We start from the raw sequence: 21,732 nt of genomic DNA on the forward strand, positions 1-21,732 counted from the left end.
GTAACCATTCTAATTTTACCCATAAAAAGTTTATTTTAACTAGGATATTATAAACTTTGCAGGAACCTTTTAGACCTCCCTCTGTTATCTATATATGGAGCTGCAAAGCAATAATAACTTTATACTCTAACAGTTAGATTCATATTCGCATGTAATATTTAAGTGTAGGCAAATCAAATGATCGGTACTAATTATGTATGGAGTGATTTATCTGTTACACAGGTAATATATTAAATAATCAGCAGTCGTCCACACTATCTTTAGAACTGTCATTCATTCCATTTCACATGTCTTGTTTCATCGTGCGTTCCGTTATTGGTTGATAAAACAATGAATAGAAAGAACGCCTAATAATTTAAATTAAAAGTTTAGAATAAAATGAATAAAAAACATATATTTATTGGATTTTTATCGTTATTGTTGTTATTAACGGCAATATTTGTAGCCATCTTTTTAACGTTACATTTCAACAGGTAAGTTTTTAAGTATATATCTTATGTATAAAATTCTCGTGTCACAGTGTTTGTTACCAAACTCCTCCGAAACGGCTTTACCGATTTTTATGAAATTTTGTATGCATATTGGGTAGGTCTGAGAATCGGCCAACATCTATTTTTCATACCCCTCAATGATAAGGATGACCCTCCCCAAAAAAAATTTTTTTTGACAAATTTTTCCATTTTTATTTTATTATGATTTAGCATTGAAAAATACATACAACTTCAAATTTTCACCGTTTTACGATCGACTCCTGTTTTTCAATCGCGATTTTTATATGCTGCAATAGGGTTGCAAGATGGCAATTCAATATAATAAATATATATATATATAAATTTAACTTACATTCTTAAATATTTAATTCGAGATTTGATTTACTTTTCTATATTATTATGCAGTTAATAAATAAGAAATGTGAAAAGATTAGGAATTTTCAATTATTTTCTAATATATTTTTATAATAATGAAATATGAGTAGAATAGTAAATGCAAAAAATGGTATAATAATGTATGTATGTATCGAAAATTTATTAATTTCATATAACTTTATATGTTTCTAAAAAAATATAAAGTATATGTTTATAGTTTTTAATGAATAATAACAATTTACATATATTTTTTCAGTAATAAAAAAATTATAATGGGACCAAAAATTTTAATAGATCACGACGGTGGCGCCGATGACGCTATGGCCATATTTATTGCACTATTAAATGAAAAATTCTTTAATGGGTATGTATATATATACGAAATGTAGAGTTGATATCATGAAATGTCCAGGAATAAGGGATAAGAAATCATATGTCCATCGCATTACAGTACAAACTACATTTTCAGCATGTAGGTTTTTTTTTAGTTGTTACTGATAATCAGAGATAATTTAATTATTGTTTATATGTCAATTAAAGTAATAAATAGTTGAGACTTAAAACTGCTTGATTATTAAGAAATTAAGAAATTTACTTTCAAAATGAGATGTTCGATACATTTGAGTATTTTGTTACTATGTTACTCGATTACGTCATTAAATATTTTTAATTTATTACATTATAAAGTGGAATGGTATCTCCTTAAAAATTAATCTACTTATTTATTATTTACTTGAAAAATAACAAGGTGTTACATGTAAGTTGGGTCCTTAATACTATTTTTGTTTACATTAATTTATTATGTTATTTCAATATGTCAACAATACCAATATATATCAACAATATTCAATACACCACTCAATCTATTACATCAAGCTTATAATTTAATTTCATCATTATTATTATTTCATTATTATTTTATATTACCTTAAATTGGTTACTGTTAATGAACCAATACTGTTATGATATCACAATATCATATTGAAAGAAAAAAAAAGCTTTATACGAGTGTATTGGTATAATTAATGTCAATTCAATAGGTATAATAATTTCAATATCTCAATTTAATTTATTTCTTCGTCAAATATTTATTTACATTAATTAATTAATTTACGTAATTAGAGTTGAAGATAAAGTCAGATCAATTTGCTGTGATGATCACAATAAGATCTTATCACGGTGGTTTCTAAAGAGGCTCTTAAACGCCATCGTGATGTTCAATCGAATAAGACGATATGGTAACAATGGGACCGTGGGGGGAAAGGGATTGTTAGTAATGGAGACTAAGAATCCCATTACTAGTAATATACCCAGCCAGGTTCTCCCTGGAAACTATCATGGTTAATTCCTTATGAATACTTCATGATGGGCTAACTGGCCTATTTTCATTCTCATCGATCACCCTTCAGTGGTACTCCGCCAGCATATCCCGTTTACGCAGGCGGGGTTACCGTTCCATTTTCACTCATAAAAAAAAAGTAAAAAAAATAAACAATGGTACCGTTATTCTTGCTAATAAATAATATTCTCAATTGTTATGTAAATTATTCTGGAATATGCCCATTATGGAAGAAAATTAGAAATCCAAATTTAATTTCAGTTTTTTTTTTTACATTACAGGCCTACTGTGATCGGGTTGACGACCACTTTTGGAAACGTTGACGAAGACCAATCATTTATCAATAGCCAAAGAATATTAAATATTATAAATAGAACAGACGTTAGTACCAAATTACGTTTAACTTTAGCTTCATTGTCATTTTAGTCGTCCATTGCTCTTTGCAGAACAGTTATATTGTCCTTTGGCTTTCTCGTAGACAATCACTAGAAACTGACCTTACCTACCTTCATCTTTTGACTTGGTGCGACACATTTAAAGTTTTCCCTCTATTAAATAATAGATTTACCCTATTTTTGTCTACACAGGATCGTCATTTAAGAATCTTTCTACCTTTTCATTTATCAACTCGATAAATGGTAAAACTTGTGTTTGGGGAGACGGGATTGTTTAATAATGGGATCTAACAGCCCCATTACTAACAATATACCCTATCAGGTCGACCTCCACGCGGTTCCCCCGGGAAACCATTATTTGGTTAATTCTTGTGAAATTCATCACGATGGGCTAACTGACCTGCTTTCATCCTCACCTGTCATTTATCACTGGTGCTCCGCCAGCGTACACCGATAGTGCAGGCGGGGTTACCATTCCATTATCATCCATAAAAAAAAAGTTACGTGTTCGGTCAATTGCCACTTTAGCTTATTGATCCTTTGAATTGTATTAATCAATTGTAGTACTTTTGCGGATTTTCATGTTCTTAAATTATTCAAACAGCAAAACTTTCGGAATATTTATCCTTAACATTGTTAATAGCTCACTGAATTACTTTGAACTCCCATTACGACTAGTCTCACTATAATAATAGTTATATTATTATCATGACGAAACATTTTGATTTTGGGATTTTCATCTTTAAACTTAACGGTGTTATGGTTTTATATTGATATTTTGAGAATATTATTAGACTATACGGCTTGACACTGAGTGTTATTTCGAGCTTTCATTCTACCGTACTAATGTATTATGTGTTCTGAAATAAAAAGATGTAATGACTACGTGACATGTTGCATTTTTACTTCTTTACCAGATATGTACATTTAAGATTATCTACTTAATATTATAAATGCAAACATTTATAAGGTAGAATGAATGGATGCATGTTTGTTACTCTTTCACGCAAAAACTACTAAACGGATTTGAAAAAAATTTGGTACACGGGTAGCTTATATCCTAACTTAGCAAATGACATATTAAAACTATAATATTAATATTAGTTAACTTAAGAAACTACAGTTATGATTTCATGAATAAATCTCATTTCATTTGATATATAATCCATAGCAAAGGTTGTCTATAAGAGATTGCCCTAGCTAAGACCACCTTTTGTACCTTTATGTGTATATTTTAATCTGTATTTCATACTACTGTGTTTCACTTAAATTGTTTATATTTTATTATTTATTTTTATGTTTTTGGTGTAATAAATTAATAGCATATAGCATACTTTATATACTGTTTTTTTTAAATGGATGATAATGAAATAGTAACCCCACCCGCGCTATCGGTATACACCGGCGGGGACACCAGTGAAGGATGATAGGTGAGGATGAAGCAGGTCAGTTAGCCCATTGTGACGAATTCAACAAGAATTATTCACAATGGTTTCCAGGGGGAACTACGTGGAGGTCGACCTAATAAGGTATATTGCTAGCAATGGGGCTGTCAAACTCCATTGCTAACAATCCTTTTCCCCCCTTACCATATATACTGATTCATATGAGAGAAGCCACAGGTTACAACTAGTAAATAAATTAAGATTAACGCATTACACTTTCAGATACCAATATATAGAGGATCTAAACAACCATTGATTTATGGAATAGAAACAGACCGTTTCTTTGGTAATGACGGACTTGGAGATATTGAACATGAAGAATTTAAGAGACTGAACCCAGAAAAGAAGCACGCTGTATTAGCACTTATAGAATTATCTAAACTGTATGAAGGTAATATAGAATTTATTGTATTACTAGCTGACCTCGTAAACGTTGTTTTACCACTTATTGCGAAATATAAAAATCGCAATTAAAATACAGGGTTTGATCGTAAAACGAGGAAAATTTGATGTCGTATGTATTTTTCAATGCTAAATTATAATAAAATAAAAATAAAAAAAATTGTCAAAAAATTAAAAAAAATATTTTGGGGTGGGTCACCCTTACCATTGACGGGTATGAAAAATAGATGTTGGCCGATTCTCAGACCTACCCAATATGCACACAAAATTTCATAAATATCGGTAAAGCCGTTCCGGAGGAGTTTGGTAACAAACACCGTGACACGAGAATTTTATATATAAGATATTATAATAATAAACTACTGCTCTATTTTATGTTATATAAAGTGATAAAGTTTTGAGTTGTTTATCGAACTAATCTAGTAACTAGTGAACCTCTTGACTGATAAGATGAAGTATCTAATATCTTCATAGTTACACCAGAATGGTACAATAACAAAACGAGATTATGTCAAATAATCTATGTTCGTGGTAGGTCCTTTACAGAGGACCTTGCAAAGATAGATAAGCAAGAACACTTATATGTCTTCAAATCATCTTTTTTATGGATTTTTTATGAATGATAATGGAATCTCTTAAAACATCACCAAAAATCGAACTGAGCCAATCAGTCGGCCAAGTGGGGCAACTACTGGCAAACCCCTTGGGGGGAAGGGATTGTTAGTAATGCGGATTATCAGTCCCATTGCTAACAATATACCCTAACAGGTCGACCTCCCCGTGGTCCCCCCTGGAAACTATCGTGATGAATTCCAAGTGTATTTATCCCGATGGGCTAACTGACCTACCTCTTCATCCACATCTATTATCCCTCACTGGTACCCCGCCAGTGTATACCGTTAGCGCAGGCGGGGTTACAATTCCATTATCATTCATTAAAAAAATTTGCCAACCCCCTTTTTATGGGGGAAGCTATGTTCAGTTCAGTGACACAAAATGAAATGTAACCCCGCCTGTTATCGGTATACACTGGCGGGGTACGGAATTGTTAGTAATGGGATCTAACTGCCCCACTGCTAGCAATATTCCCTATCACTTCGACCTCCACGCGGTTGCCCTTAAAAACTATCCTGGGTAATTCTTATTGAATTGAACAGGATGGACTAACTGACCTGCTTTCATCCCCACCTATCATCTCTTAGTTGTGCCTTGCCAGTGTATACCGATAACGCAGATGGGGTTACCATTCCATTATCATCCATTTAAATCCAATTAGAAACACATTCAGTTCAAACAGCAGAAAGATGTGGCATTAAATCCTACCGGATCATGTTGTCGAAGGCAAAATTTTTCAACCTGTAAATAATTTCTTTATTTTTTTTTTTTTTATAATTTTAAAAGCTTTTACTTTCTTCACATATATCAGCCCTATCGTACCCTGAACTGATTTCTCAAATAAAACTGTATCTACTTTCCTTAGACAAAGAAAGAGAAGAATTAATGGGCATCAAAATTTCTTTATTTAAGGTGATCTCACAGTTGTTGCGATTGGTTCTATAACGAACATAGCTCTGGCAATACAATTGGATCCTGGCTTCATTGGCAGACTCTCTCATCTTTATGTTGGTGCTGGACACGTTTATAGTAAGTTGGATATATTATATAATTTAAAATTGTCGTTTCGCTCGCTACCTTCATTTATTTTTCTTCATCTAATTCTTTGCAGGTGAAAAACTATCATGATTTCTCGAGTAGGTACAAACAATATACATATACGAAAATTAAATTAAGTCCGTTTAGCTGTTTCGGAGAATAGTATGAATGAACAACATGATACAGGTTTTTTAAATATATAGATAACAGGATCCATGATTAAAATTGTGCCCCATAAACAAAAACCGACTTCGATTGTGACAAAACCAGTTAGTTGTTTTGATTTAAAAACTAAACTACTAACCCGATTTTGATAAAATTTTTATGAGACCAATCTGTAAGTATTATATATCCTATCAACAAAAAAAGAATTTTATAAATCGGTTTAGAACTGACGGAATAATGAAGGATCAAACAAAAAAACAATAAATTCAATTAAATTGCGTACCTCCTTCTTTTTGAGGTCGGTTGAAAAGATGAAGGATACAAGTACCGAAGTAGATCTACACTAACCTATTATGATCAATTGATAATTTTCTATTTCATTTATTTATTTATTCATTAGTACAAATATGTGTACATGGCGGACTTAATGCTAAAAGCATTCTCTCCCAGTCAACCATAGGGAAGTGTCAGAATACTCGAATCTCTATCTGATGGAAGAGTCAATAGTCCCTGGAACGGAAAATTTATTTATTTTTTTATAGGATTACCAACATAAGATACAGCAAATCATTTCAATACAATACACTGGTAGATTAGATCTAACTGTTCTTACATTTATAGGCAACCACAGCATGCCTTGTGTTTGATAAACATTAAAATAGAATTAAATTATTTAATGTCATTAAATAAGTAAAGATATTAACAATATGAATAATGGAAATTGTAATTAAATTATTTTAAATTATAAATCAATATAATGCAATGGCGAGGTACATCAACATTTTAATTTAGCCACGAACATAGAGTGAATGTCGTTGTGAATATCAAGTTCAGGTTTGGTTTTTACAATATCGTTATACAGACGCATTATGCGGACTATAGGTGATTCGCGCCCCAAGTTTGTTCGGCAAGCTGTATTTTTAAATAGATTCCAAGGATGCTGCGGCACTCTAGTAGGTACATTGTATTCAAGTTTCTCCAGTAAATGTGGGCAAACAATGTGATTATTCACCAACTTATGGAGACATGACATGTCAAGGTAAGAAAAATGGACGAAGCAAGAGATGTATGTAAGATAAAGTCTACGGCAATTTGCTTGCCCCGCAAAGAATATAGCGTGAAGATATATTTAAATGAAACTAAAATTAGACAGTAACAATCTTACGTAAGACTTTCAGAAACGTAATCTTTTATCAATGATTTAAATATTACTAACCTTGATTAAACTGAATGTTTACTTACGGAAATTCCTCTCAACAATATCTAATCATATATGTATATTTATGTCATATGTAGTTACATTTATACTTATGTCATAAAATATTCTCTTTTTTAATTTATTGAATATTATAATTACTAATTAAACAATAACACAAACATTACCGTGATATAAAAGTAAACATCGACACAGTAGTGTCGATGTTTCACACCTCCTTCAAGTCAATTGTCATTCATAATCATCATCACCTCAGCCATTATCTGTCCACTGCTGAACATAGGCCTCCCTTATAAACCGCCAATTGACGTTACTAAATACCAAATTATTGTACCTATCATCTAATAGTTTGATGGGTAAAAATGGTATGGTAACCCCGCCTGCGCTAACGGGATACGCTGGCGGAGCACCAATGAAGGGTGATAGATGAGAATGAAAACAGGCCAGTTAGCCCATCATGATGAATTCATCAGGAATTAACCATGATAGTTTCCAGGGGTAACCGCGAGGAGGTCGACCTGGTTGGGTATATTGCTAGCAGTGGGATTCATAGTCTCCATTACTAACAATGCCTTTCCCCCCATTATCTAATAATTTTGTTCAATTAAATTATTGAGATGAAAATTCTTCATTTATAAATAAAAATCTCAGTGACTACCAATGAATGACGCGCAGGGCTAGATTATTTATTAGACAGTGTAGACAACTGCCTGGGACCTCTCTCTGTCCAGCCCTGAGTCCTGATAATTTTTTTTTTGATAATGTTTCTTTAGGTGAAAATTATATACTCGTATATATATTTTTATATAACTTAGAACGGCAAACAAGCTGACGGCCCACCTGATGGAAAGTGGTAACCGTCGCCTATAGATATGAGCGGTACTACGGACATAACAAAGTATACTATTTCGCCCATGATACCCCCCATGCGTTGCCATACCTGAGGACTCAGGTGTTATTCCTCTGTACCCTGTAAATTCACGCCATATCCCACCCTTCAAACCGAAACACAGCCATGCAAACACAATTGCTTTACGGTTGAAACACGAATGGGACAGAAATATCTAAGCAAACTATTTTGTACAGTTTCCCTCTGGATACATTTAAAGATTTATATGTAAGATACTCTCAATGTAAGTATTATTGTCTTGTTTTATCGTCATCATATCAGGCGTTAACTGTCGACTGCTGAACATAGTCCTTCTCCTATTAGGAAGTTTCGCTAGTAGTTGCCATTCTTGGCAAGCGAGTAGGCAACTGCAGTTATGCTGTTGATGATGTTTTAGAAGGGACGTTAGTGCCTATCCCTCTATCCTATCCCAAGTATTAAGTTCCTAAATTAAGGAAAGAAAAAGGTGAAGGTTCTATGCCGGGACCACACGGCAAATTTAATCACTTTGTCTGATTAACAGGTGAAAATTCGACTGAAGCCGAATTTAATGCAGCCATGGACCCGGAGTCGTATTTTATTATTTCCCAAAATGCTGACCCAGAAAAGGTTACCGTAATCCCATTCTCAGAAATAAAAACTTCTCTTACTACTACCAAGGCAAGTGAATACACTGTTTTTTTTTTTTAATTTTAACCGACTACAAAAAAAGAGAAGGACCTTAATTCGGTTGTATTTTTTTTATGTTTATTATCTCGAAACTCTATTTCTGAACCGATTAGTATTTTTTTTTTATCTAAAAGAATATATTTTTACATTGGTGTGGATATATAAAAGCCTATTACTTGAATGACAAGTGTGCATGGTTTTAGTCGATCATGCACGGGCTTTTAACGACCATGTAATTTTAGACATAGTATATTTGAATAAATACACATAATGTTAAGAAAGAATTTAAAAAAGGAACTGTTGATCTTCTTGTGAGCTCTTCTCAATAGATAACAACTTTCTGAACCCTATATTAATAAAAAATACGGTTTAAAGTGCTTGTAAACAAAAATATTTAATTAAAGATAAGTTGAGGGAGACTTTGTATAAAAGTCGTTTGACTCTGTCCTATTCGTGTTTCTACCGTGAAGCAGTTGTGTTTGCATGGTTGTTCGGTTTGAAGGGTGAGATATGGCGTGAATTTACAGGATACATAGGAATAACACCTGAGTCCTCAGGAATGGCAACGCATAGGGGGTGGGCGAAACAGTATACTCTGTTATGTCCATGTTACTGCTCATGTCTATAGGCGACGGTTAGCACTTCCCATCAGGTGCGCCGTCACCTTGTTTGCCATTCTAAGTTGTATAAAAAAAATATTATTTGAATTTGAAAAATGTTTCCAGGAATGGCGCGTATCAGTCCTGGGTTCAATACCAACAAAAACAATGCAGGTCTTAAACGAGTACGAGAGAATTTCCTCAGCGAATAGTACGCACTGGGTGATGTTGGATCCAGCCGTTATGAGTATTGCAATGGCCAGGGACTTGGTGGAAGAAATCAAGTACTCAAATAACAGTATTATATTATGTGGTAAGTAATCACTCAAAAGAATCATTCACAGAGTTATCTAGAGATAGATGACACAAATACTGCAATTTATATGAAACTTAACATACCTGCATTTTAATAATTTTAAATTTTGTTCCACAAAAAATATTGTTTTCAGTCGTGGATAAAGCTGTTATTTTATTTTTAGAACTAAATTACGGAAAAGATTTTAATACAGTTTCTATGGGACTAGTCTGAAAGTACCTTTGAGATAAAGAAATACCCATTTTTTTATTATCTCAAAGGTACTTGTACGTTATGAGGTAACAATTTTTTTTATACAACTTAGAATGGCAAACAAGCTGACGGCCCACCTGATGGAAAGTGGTAACCGTCGCCTATAGACATGTGCAGTACCATGGACATAACAGAGTATACAGTTTCGCCCATAATACCCCCCATGCATTGCCATTCCTGAGGACTCAGGTGTTATTCCTCTGTACCCAGTAAATTCACGCCATATCAAACCGAAACACAGCCATGCAAACACAACTGCTTTACGGTTGAAACACGATTGGGACAGAAGTACCCAAGCAATCGACTTTTGTACAAAGTCTCCCTCTGGTATACAAACATAAAAAATACAACCTTCTCCATTTTGAAGTACTCGTAATATCGAAATTGGTTTAGAATCAGTGACGTGAGAAAATACTAACATTATAAATGTGAGATTGAGTTTGTTTGTTACCTTCTACCGCCTTAATGATTTAACCAAACACTATGAAATTTGGTATACACATACTATCATCATCATCATCATATCAGCCATTAACTTTCCACTGCTGAACATAAGCTTCCCCAGTTTGCCAGTAGTGGCCATGCTTGGCAAGCGGATTGGCAACCGCAACTAAGCTTTTGTTGAACATACGTACTATAATATAGACTACTTTTTATCTCGATCAGTATACATATCCCGCAGACGAAGTCGTGGGTAAAAGCTAGTTCGAAATAAATTAAATAAAAAAAAATATATATTTGACGGCTTTTATCCTATAAGGATATGTCAGTCCCATCATCCCATTCCATACGCTAACCTTAATTATTTGATTTTACAAATTAAAATAGAGAGAAATATTAATATAAAAAAAAAAACACCAATTAAACATTTAAAAACTATATTTTCTTTATCAAAGTATACTCTGTTATGTCCATGTTACTGCTCATGTCTATAGGCGACGGTTACAACTTCCCATCAGGTGGGCCGTCAGCTTGTTTGCCACTCTAAGTTGTATAAAAAAAAAGTTTCTTTATCAAATCTTCCCTTTCAGTTTATGATTTAGTTGAAAAAAAAATGTATTTTGTCTGTTTTAGGTAATGACAGAGGAATCAATACAAACGAATATGACCTGAGCCCAATTAACGCCAACGTCCAGTTAGTTTTTTCATCAAATAAAGAAGTGTACCAATCATTCTTAATAGACATCTTCTCCGCTGAAATGAATCAAACAGCATAAGTGACAAGTTCCACAACGCTGTGGTAGACTCGTTACTTCGCGTTACCAGGTCCAGGGTTCCATTCCTGTTCGTGGCAATTTAGATGTTTTTTAATCACTCTGACTTGGTATTATGGTGTAATAATAATAATAACTACTTATTTATTTATTTAACTCTTTATTGCACCATAAATAAATATATACAATGACAAGTGAATAATTCAAGTGAAATACAGTAACATAAATACAGATTGAAATATACACATAAAGGTACAGAAGGCGGTCTTATCGCTAGGGCTATCTCTTACAGACAACCTTTAGTTAAAGGAGAACAGATTATATTGGGTTTTTCTCGACTTCGATGGTGGAAAAATAATCATTGATATCGCGCATACAAATAAGTTATCTATATTAATTTCGATTGGGTACTTCATTTCGATGTTGTATATTAAATATGCCCCTCACGTCTATAGGCGACGGTTACCACTTTCCATCAGGTGGGCCGTCAGCTTGTTTGCCATTCTAAGTTGCATAAAAAAATAACAAATATTTAATATATTCGTTATTGAGCGAGTATATAGATATTGTAACTAAAATATATTATATATTGTTTTTTTAATAAATGGTAATGAAATGGTAACCCTGCCAGCACTATCGGTAAATTATGGCGGGACACTAATGAGGGATGGATAGGTGAGGATGAAAAGTCAGGTCAGTTAGTCTACTGTGATTAATACACCTGGAATTCAGCATGATGGGGGATGGATGGGGGAGGATTCTACCAGGGGGAGCACGTGGAGATTGACCTAACAGGGGTATATTATTAATGCCATTACTAAGCATTAGCAGTCCACATTACTAATAATCCCTTCCCCCCAATATTACCCACCCCTACACTAGTTGTTCGTTTTCTAGTACTCATTGTGAATCTGGTCCTTAGTGTAATTGTGCGGCGGATATTTATTTATTTAATAATTATTAAGAAAAATAAATGAACTTTAAATATTAAAGGTATTTTTTTTATTTCTATATCTTTTTTTCATACTTTAAATACACAATCGGGACTTAAAGCAAATAAAAAAAACCTTTCCAGGTAAATAGAACCTACATACCTGCTTCTTTATTGCCGATGTACCTAAATATGTACCTATATATTTCGATTTACCTAACCTAATCTATACAAATTTTGGTACATAAAATTATAAATTGACATTATAATCAGCGTTCTAATAATCACTCGGATAGTTTTGTTAAACACTATTTATCTAAACAGTGTTTAACAAAACACTAATATTTCTTTGTAGTAAAACTGTTTATGTTCACTACATCTTCACATGTAGGCAGAGTAATTAATTTATCTATACAGACACATGTTTGTCAATAATCATGTTTAGCAATTATGTATAATATAATCCATTACCATCGATTTAAAATATATCCTAGATTCACACAGGTATCGCAATAGAAGTTATACCCAAAAGGACGATAAATTTTTTTTATATTACAGTAAATAACAAACAAACTATCGATGTATAATTATGGAAAAAAGTAAATATCGGCTACAGATGTGAACAGTAATGTTCATACCACAGATAATATAATACTATAGTAGTATCTCATACGTTGCTTAAAGACTAAACTGTTATTTTTAATTAAATATAGTATATCCAATAAAATATTCTGCAGTTATCATATCATATTGTCCTCTTTAAATCAAAAACACAGACATGCAAACATATATGAAATATTTCACATGACACATGCGAAGTTTTATATGCTACACTAAATCATACGTCACAGGGGGGAAAGGAATTGTTAGTAATGGAGACTAAAATCCCATTGCTAACCTAACCTAACCCAACCAGGTCGACCTCCTCGCGGTTCCCCCTGGAAACTATCATGGTTAATTCTTGATGAATTCATCATGATGAGCTAACTGGCCTGTAATCATTCTCATCTATCACCCTTCACTGGTGCTCCGCCAGCATATCCCGTTAGCGCAGGCGGAGTTACCATACCATTTTCACCTATCAAAAAAAGAAAATCATACGTCACTCCATACATACGTCGCTTCACAAAGAGTACTACTCTAAATTTGATCACTCTGAAGAAAAACGCAGATAGCCGTTGCGTTCAGCGTTTGCGATACAACATTTTCCATTCTAAATCTCTTTAGCAGCACCTCATTTCAGTATATTCTAATATTACTATGGTCCTTAAGCTAACATGGAATGTAAGGATTCCTTTAAACCCTGCGCATTTCTATTTGATACACAGTTTTAATGTCAAACGAGCTTCAAAACTGAATACCTATACTAATTTTTCTAAACTCTATCTATTTTCAGTGCCAGATTTTAATCTTCGATTGTGTGCGTCTTGGAATCTTTTTATATCAATGTAATAATCGCTATTTAATCACATTGTAACATATTTAAGTAAAACAATTGACTTAATTATATTGTAAAGTAGGCCCAGAATATCTATATTGGTCAGTTAATCAGTTCACTTCTGGACAAGTGTGAATAAACACGTATTTTACTTTAAATAATATAATTTTACGTATTATGTATTCAATATTATTATGTTATATATTCACAGTGTCGTTATATATATATGTTAATGCTTTTAATTTGTAAGTATATAATTATTTTAATAATTATACACGATATATTTCCTTTTTTATAAACATATTTGACCGCAGTATCACAGTTTAATTTGTTCCCGATTTTTTGTAACATCATAACTGACTAGTAATTTGAACAAAGATACGTTTACCACAACGGCAATATTCGACAAATGTCTAATGTATATATAACAATATTAATATTTTATATTATTATTATTAAAAACTATAAAAATAATTTTTATTTATTTTACAAGAACAGTATTTTAATTTAGTGCGCTTTATATTACACATAGTTCATCAATATTAAGCTTTGATTATTTAAAAAGATTTTTTTAATTAGCTCATAATGTTTTATCTAATATGCGATATTAATTTTTATAATAAAACTATTTTATAAATTAAAATTAATAATTAAAATTTCAGACCCAATGATAATACGAAAATAATAATAGACAACGACGCAGGCGGCGATGACGCTATGGCTATTTTTCTCGCTTTATTGTACCAAAAACATTTTAATGGGTAAGTTTATTTAATGCGTGATAATGGGATGGTAACCCTAATGGTCTACGCTAGTGAGACACCAGTGAGAATGAAAAAGCAGATCATTTAGCCCATCGGGATGAATATACCTGGAATTCAGCACGATGGTTTCCAGGCGGGACCACGTGGAGGTTGATCTAACAAGATATATTGCTAGCAATGGGATTAATAGTTCACATTGCTAACAATCTCCTCCAAAGTTATTGGGGGAGGCTATTTTCGACAGTGGATAATTAACGGTTTATATGACAATGCTTGTTGTAAACTTTACAAGTACTCAAAATATTACTGAGTGTAAAATTATTAACTCATTTCAGTCCTGAAGTGGTAGCTCTCACCACAGTTCGCGGCAATACAGCCGAACATAACGTTTACACGAATAACCAGCGAATATTGAAACTAATTAACAGACAAGATGTAAGTATTTGTTTCTACCTGCAACTTCGTTCGCGTGACCGGGATATATTTACTGACCGGGTTAAAAAGTAGCATGTATCCATTTCTATCCCATATAATACGTGAATACCAAATTTCTATATACATATAATAATATAATATATATTTGTAGATTCTCAGTATTACAGCTGAAATTAATACATAGTCAAATAAATTATGAACTTATCACAAAAAAAAATTAAATTAATGATCAGTCCCATTCATGATCCGTACTCGACCCAAAGGTCCCCATGACACTTGCGGCATTTCCGCGTTGGATTGCCAGAGATATCCTTTGAGCCAGATACGAACCAGAACGGCGATCATGGCCCCTATCCGCAATGCGCAGATATATATATATATATATATATATATATATATATAAAGGTTTTGTCATAATTGAAGTAAGTTTTTTGTGGAACATAGTCTTTTGTCTGCACGCGCTAATCTTTGGAACTACCAGACGGAAATAAAAAATGTTTATGCATTTGATAGCTCATGTCTTGAGTTTTATAGACTATTTAACATCATGCTACGTTTATTATCCCACGCGGAAGACAGGAACTAACATATAAAGTTAATTTTAAATCTACTTACAGGTACCAATATATAGAGGTATCAATAACTCCCTATTCCCAACATTCGGTGAACGTAATTATTATGGCACGGATGGACTTGGTGACACGGGTGAGAGTTTAATAGATCCGGTACCAGCTCAGCCTCAAGATGCAGTGACGGCGTTAATTGAGCTATCCAAAAAACATGAAGGTATTCTTTCTTTTTTACTTATTTAATACAAAAATCCACAGCTCTTAAAAAACAACGTATATGCTAATTCTCATATAAATACAGCCAATAACGGATTTTAATTATATAAACGAAAATTATATTTCTAAAGCAAGGTAGGCAATTTTTTTATTGCGCTGGTGGGGCACCAGTGAAGGGTGATCGATGAGAATGAAAACAAGCCAGTTAACCCATCATAATGAATTCATCTGGAATTTATCATAATAGTTTCCAGGGGGAACCGCGAGGAGGTCGACCTGGTTGGGTATATTGCCAGCAATAGGATTCTTAGTTTCCATTACTAACAATCCCTTTCCCCCCAGGTAGGAAAATTAGAGTGGGTGTATGCAAGTAATGTAAGTGTATGTATGAAAGAAACTAAGTATGTATAACAATAAGTGTCCATAAAGTCAGGTTGATTAATATATAAATTAAATATAATGTATGTTGCTGCAGTTCAGACATCCACAGCAATGATTAACTGAAAAACCTAATACCTATCTGTAGGATGAAACCAAAATTATTAATGGTACTTAAAATTAAGAATCTACCCATGCTTTTTTTTATACAACTTAGAATGGCAAACTAGCTGACGGCCCACCTGATGGAAAGTGGTAACCGTCGCCTATAGACATGAGCAGTACCATGGACATAACAGAGTATACTGTTTCGCCCATGATACCCCCTATGCGTAGTCATTCCTAAGGACTCAGATATTATTCCTCTGAACCCAGTAAATTCACGCCAATGCTGCAAAACATGCTTAGAACCGCAATTACGAAAATAAAAAATTCTAAAATGACAATACATTTTGAGTTTCTATACTAACTGAGCATCTGATTCGCTGTGGGGTTTCCTTTTCCATGGGTCTCGTAAGAGGTGACTAAGGGAGCTTAATGCTCGAGAGATGGGCAGCAGGGTCCCTCTTAAAACATTACGAAAGCGTAACCGTCGTTGCCAACCTGCCTGCCTAGCGTGGCAACTATTGGCAATACCTCATTAGGAGCAGGCCTATGTTCAGCAGTGATCAAGTAATGGCTTATATAATGAAGGACTTGCCGTATGGAAATCGCATTTTTTTTTTGTCGTTTTGTGTTTCTTGTCCCTTTGGTTAAAAATGTTGTCTCCTATTACTTACATTATGACATCACTAGTGGAACACTTCCTTCGAAGATTGCTAACGATTTAAGTTTCAACCTGTTCACCTTTTAGGCGTTTTGCCAGAGCAGTTGAACGTTTTACTAAAGAATTGGGCCAAAATAAAAATGACAAAAAATGTATGCATCTCATACTGGCATATGCCAGTATGAGATGCATACATTTTAAGTTAATATATTAATTATTCCTGCTTTTAAGTTAGTATATTAAACTGTTCTGAATAATAGTTTTTCACATTTTTTTTTTTATTTCAGGAAATCTTATAATTGTAACAACTGGACCCGTTACAAACATAGCTATGGCCATTGTTTTGGATCCTGCATTTCTGGGACAATTAAAACATTTATATATCGCAGCAGGCCATATTTATAGTAAGTTTTTTTTTTTTGGATTTTTAACAAATAGAGACCGTTAGAACTGGCCTGCTTTCATTAACATTACCAGAGGGAGACTTTGTACAAAAGTCGTTTGCTTGAGTACCTCTGTCCCATTCATGTTTCAAGTGTAAAGCAGTTGTGTTTGCATAGTTGTGTTCGGTTTGAAGGGTGGGATATGACGTGAATTTACAGGGTACAGAGGAATAACACCTGAGTCCTCAGGAATGGCAACGCATGAGGGGTATCATGGGCGAAACAGTATACTCTGTTATGTCGATGATACTGCTCATGTCTATAGGTGACGATAACTACTTTCCATCAGGTGGACCGTCAGCTTGTGTGCCATTCTAAGTTACGTAAATTATAAAAAAAAACATCTGTCATCCGTCACTGGCAGAGTTACCATTCGGTTATCATCCATTAAACAATCTATTAAGTTCAAAGTCAGTTAGAATTAAATTTATACAACTTCTGTGCGCATTAGCATTCTGTAACCCTTGTTCTTCGGTATTCTAGAAATTACTTGATACTCATTCCGCTAACAGACTTTGCCTGTTCTTAGCAACCCTGCCTTTATATCACCAACCTTACTTTCGAACAGGTGATATACATCCAAACGCAGAATTTAACGCAATGGCTGACGCTGAGGCTTACTTTATGATTACACAACGATCAAGTCCCGACAAAGTCACTCTAATACCGTTCTCTCAAATAAGAATACATCTAAATTTTACTAAAGTAAGTAAACGATATAACTTTAAGTTTATAAAAAGTTGAAAGATTTATTTATTTTTAATTTATTTATTTATTTTATAATTACTCGTATGTACACACGAGTACATTGGACCCTACACTATCTAGCTATAGTTGGTTTAAAAATGAAAAGGTAACCAAATTTTGTTGATATTATCACGGAAATGCTTTCAAAATTATAATTGATTTTATTATTTGTACTACCATTGGACATCAGCAGACAGTTTTATGATGGTCTCAGGGCTCAGGACTGTTCCTTATGGTAGTCTATGGAGGAGGTAGTAGACGGATAATGGCTGAGATGATGATGATAATAATGATGAGTCCGATCGTATATATATATATATATATATTAATGGCATGATATCCGTTTATTGTACTAAAACAAAGAATCTAATATACGGATATCGGACTTGGTGTGGATGCATGATATTAAGTAGCTTTAACAACTTGTTTTACTAAGCTTTATTTAATAATCTATTATTTTAAAGGAATGGAGACAAGATGTATTAGGTGCTATCAATACGGACATAATTAAGGCACAAAACAAATTTGAACAAGTATCTATGAAGAAAAATGTGAGATGGCAAGCACTAGACCCGGCCTCAGTAGCTATAGTGGTCAGACCCGATCTGGTGAAAGAATATAAATATTCGAGAAATGATATAAACTTGTGTGGTAAGAGAATTTCTAAAGATTCTCATTATTATAAAAAAAAGCCTAAAATGAGTAAAAATAATTAATTTGTACCTCCTGTAACAGAAATCACATTTATTTTGATTTCAGGTGAGAACAGAGGACTGAATAACAATGATCTGGTAAATAAAGAAGAAGCTAATGTTAGACTAGTTTACTCTGTAAAAGAAGATGAATATAAAGAGTTTTTACTTGATGTATTTTCAAAGCAATAATATAAAGTCTATATATAATAAATCATAAAGTTCATATATGCAACTAAAGCAATTAAATAATATTAAAATGTATATGGGAATGGATGAAATATGAATGCAAGAAATGACTAGGAACCGTTACTAATAAATAATAATTACTTTTACTTTTCATGAAAAAGCGCCCTCTAGTATCAAGAATGTTTAGTCTGCCTTTTTTATAAACGAAGATTTCTGACGTGACTTACTCGTGGCTCCGAAGCACGAAGCAAATGACAACAATATTTAAATAATCCAAATATAATTTTGAAAATTCAGTATTTTAGATTAGGGTTTAATCTCAAGGTCCTTCGAAGCTGTCAAACGTTATCCGACTGAATTGTCACCGCTACGAATATTCGTATATGAGATAGGAAGCGGTGTGCCAGAATAAGGTAGAAAGACGAACAGTGTTCAATATTCTATAACATAACTGCAATAAAATGAAATTAATGACATGTAACCACATGCTACATTCAGATGAGCTCTATTTCTTTTATTATTATTAGTTTGTTGATCAAGTAAAAAATATATAAAAATATTTTAAACAAGTACGATACCATTTTATTCGTTTCGCAATTTGGGTGCCAAAAAAACGCTATAGCATAGCTAATTACATATCAATAGCTTTTTCTCGCGGCTTTGCTCCCCGGAATATGTATATTAGTAATCCTATATGTTAAGTTACGATATAACCTACCAGTGTACCAAATTTTATTTAAAACCGTTCAGCCTATCGAGCGTGATTGAATAATAAACATATAATAGAAACATATTCACAAACTTTCATATTTATAAAATTAGGAGGATGTATAGTTTCATTTTCATAAAAAAATAGCAAATATGTCTAATATGTTTCATATTCACTTCTGTAATATGCATACAGAATAAATAAAGTATTTTCACATTAATACAGTCTATTTACTCTATATAAAGCAATGCATCCCGAATTTTCATATAATCGTTCGGGCATGTCATATGTCAAAGACATTGAACGACTGGTTGTTCTTTACACTGTGGTATTAGTAATTATAAATTGGAAGTAGGTAGCGTCTAGTCTCTCCATCTGCGCGACACATTTATTATATGGATGATACACACTCATTAGTATACATTTGTATGAGTACAAATGAGACGTGTTTTGTGATATAATACATACTCACTATGTATAAAAATATTTTTTAACTTGTTTTATTCCCAACTGCTATGTTTTTATTACATTTTATTTGAGTATATATGTACGTAGATTTTTAATTTGTTACAAAACAAATAATGTAAGTATTTTATTACTTTTTTTTGTTTTCATTTGTAAACGTGAGTGTATCTGTTTGTATCGATATAGATATTTTGTATATATAATATGTATGTATGTATTTCTATAAAAATCTATCGTTTAGTTAATTTTAAAGTTATGCGTAGTAGTTGTAATCTATATTATAGTAATAATATATTAATAATCTTATCTTTTACAGTCCACGGTGAAATAAAAATAAAAATCGTAGGTACTATTAACCTGCAATAAATTTTTCATCGCGTTATGCCCCAATAGTGTATTTAAAATGGTCACTTCTCTAGTACCTATAGGTTTGTTTAGTTTGAAACTAGATGGCGATATTCATTATTTTTGGGGACTATCTATGTAAATGAATTTACCTTTATTTTACATAGTAGATAAATAACCGTTAACATGTATAAATAAAAAAAAATACAATAAATACAGTGGAACAAAGTACAAGTATTTCGTATAACATCACATAGTCGAGTTAATAATTTGGTCTCAGTAATAAATAATACTGTATTACCTAAATCGGACTCAACACATATTTACAAATATTCCATTAAACTATAAGTGTGGTCCAAAATGATAAGATAAATGTCTAGGTTGATGACTATTATGAGAGGTCGTTGACTACTGGTTCAAATAGTTGCCAATCTTCAAATGTTGGCAGTCGCACGCATACTAATGATAGCGGAAATAAACAAAATAATTCTCATCAATTAACCAATAACAAATGTTTACATTTAATTGTATCATAAAGACTTGCATGTATTTATCACATACATAATTAATTGTTAAGGTCAATGATCGATACATATAAATCTACCTAACTCTATACTAATATAGAGAAAGATATTGTTACTAATGCGAACTGCCAATCTCATTGTTAGCAATATATTCTGTCAGGTCCACTTCTATGGTTCTCCCTAGAAACCATCGTACTGAATTTCTAATGTGTTCTTCACGATGGACTAATTGACCCGCATTTTCATACTCACCTATCATCCCTCGCTGGTTCGCCGCCAGCGTGTACATTTGGCGCGGGCAGGGTTACCAATCCATTATCGTCCATTAACGTAGAGGTCGACCTGGCAATATAGCCTATATTGCTAGCAATAGGGTAATCCCTTTCCCCCGTATAATAATAGTAGAAAGGGAGTAAGGATAAGTATTCTATCTGTTGCCTAGTACCCATTGTACAAGCTCTGTTTAGTTGAGAGTAGATGGCGCTTTATAATGTGTTCAGTAGCATTTATTATTTAGGCATCCATTTATAAGCAAAATGGGCACATGTGTATTTAGAATGGCGACGGCTGAACGTAGCCCATCCGCGTTCTTGATAGCAAGATTAGTTTATCTCGAGACAATTGTGAGTAAACATCACGTTTTGTTTGAACAATATGTCCACAGTAATATTTTTTGTGTTATCCTATTTGTGTTGCATGTA

General features: G+C 33.0%; 2 protein-coding genes across 6 annotated transcripts in view; both read left to right on the forward strand.

Annotated features, from left to right (window-relative positions):
• The first annotated feature begins 274 nt into the window (after window positions 1-274).
• Window positions 275-11,564, forward strand: LOC113510327 (inosine-uridine preferring nucleoside hydrolase-like). The gene is made up of 8 exons (XM_052897896.1): window positions 275-473; window positions 1,123-1,230; window positions 2,487-2,586; window positions 4,268-4,436; window positions 5,975-6,091; window positions 8,894-9,030; window positions 9,765-9,951; window positions 11,281-11,564. The coding sequence occupies exons 1-8, from the start codon at window positions 379-381 to the stop codon at window positions 11,421-11,423; spliced, it is 1,056 nt and encodes a 351-aa protein (XP_052753856.1). The 5' UTR covers window positions 275-378; the 3' UTR covers window positions 11,424-11,564.
• Window positions 11,565-13,836: 2,272 nt separating this feature from the next.
• LOC113514760 (gustatory receptor for sugar taste 64f-like) overlaps window positions 13,837-21,732 on the forward strand; it is a 58,753-nt gene continuing 50,857 nt past the window's right edge. The window contains exons 1-8 of one of the 5 annotated variants that reach the window (XM_052897764.1): window positions 13,837-14,034; window positions 14,452-14,550; window positions 14,889-14,988; window positions 15,606-15,774; window positions 17,205-17,321; window positions 17,929-18,065; window positions 18,572-18,758; window positions 18,867-20,274. In XM_052897764.1, the coding sequence (XP_052753724.1) occupies window positions 13,967-14,034; window positions 14,452-14,550; window positions 14,889-14,988; window positions 15,606-15,774; window positions 17,205-17,321; window positions 17,929-18,065; window positions 18,572-18,758; window positions 18,867-18,991 (1,002 nt within the window). In that variant the 5' untranslated portion in view covers window positions 13,837-13,966 and the 3' untranslated portion in view covers window positions 18,992-20,274. Of the gene's footprint in view, window positions 14,035-14,451; window positions 14,551-14,888; window positions 14,989-15,605; window positions 15,775-17,204; window positions 17,322-17,928; window positions 18,066-18,571; window positions 18,759-18,866; window positions 20,275-20,833; window positions 21,730-21,732 lie in introns of those variants that run through there. The other 4 variants (XM_052897767.1, XM_052897763.1, XM_052897766.1 and 1 more) reach the window with 4 other exon arrangements.

This window comes from Galleria mellonella, unplaced genomic scaffold (assembly GCF_026898425.1).
Source record: "Galleria mellonella isolate WM207_F2 unplaced genomic scaffold, CSIRO_AGI_GalMel_v1 utg38, whole genome shotgun sequence".
In the NCBI taxonomy this organism is placed as follows: Eukaryota; Metazoa; Arthropoda; class Insecta; order Lepidoptera; family Pyralidae; genus Galleria; species Galleria mellonella.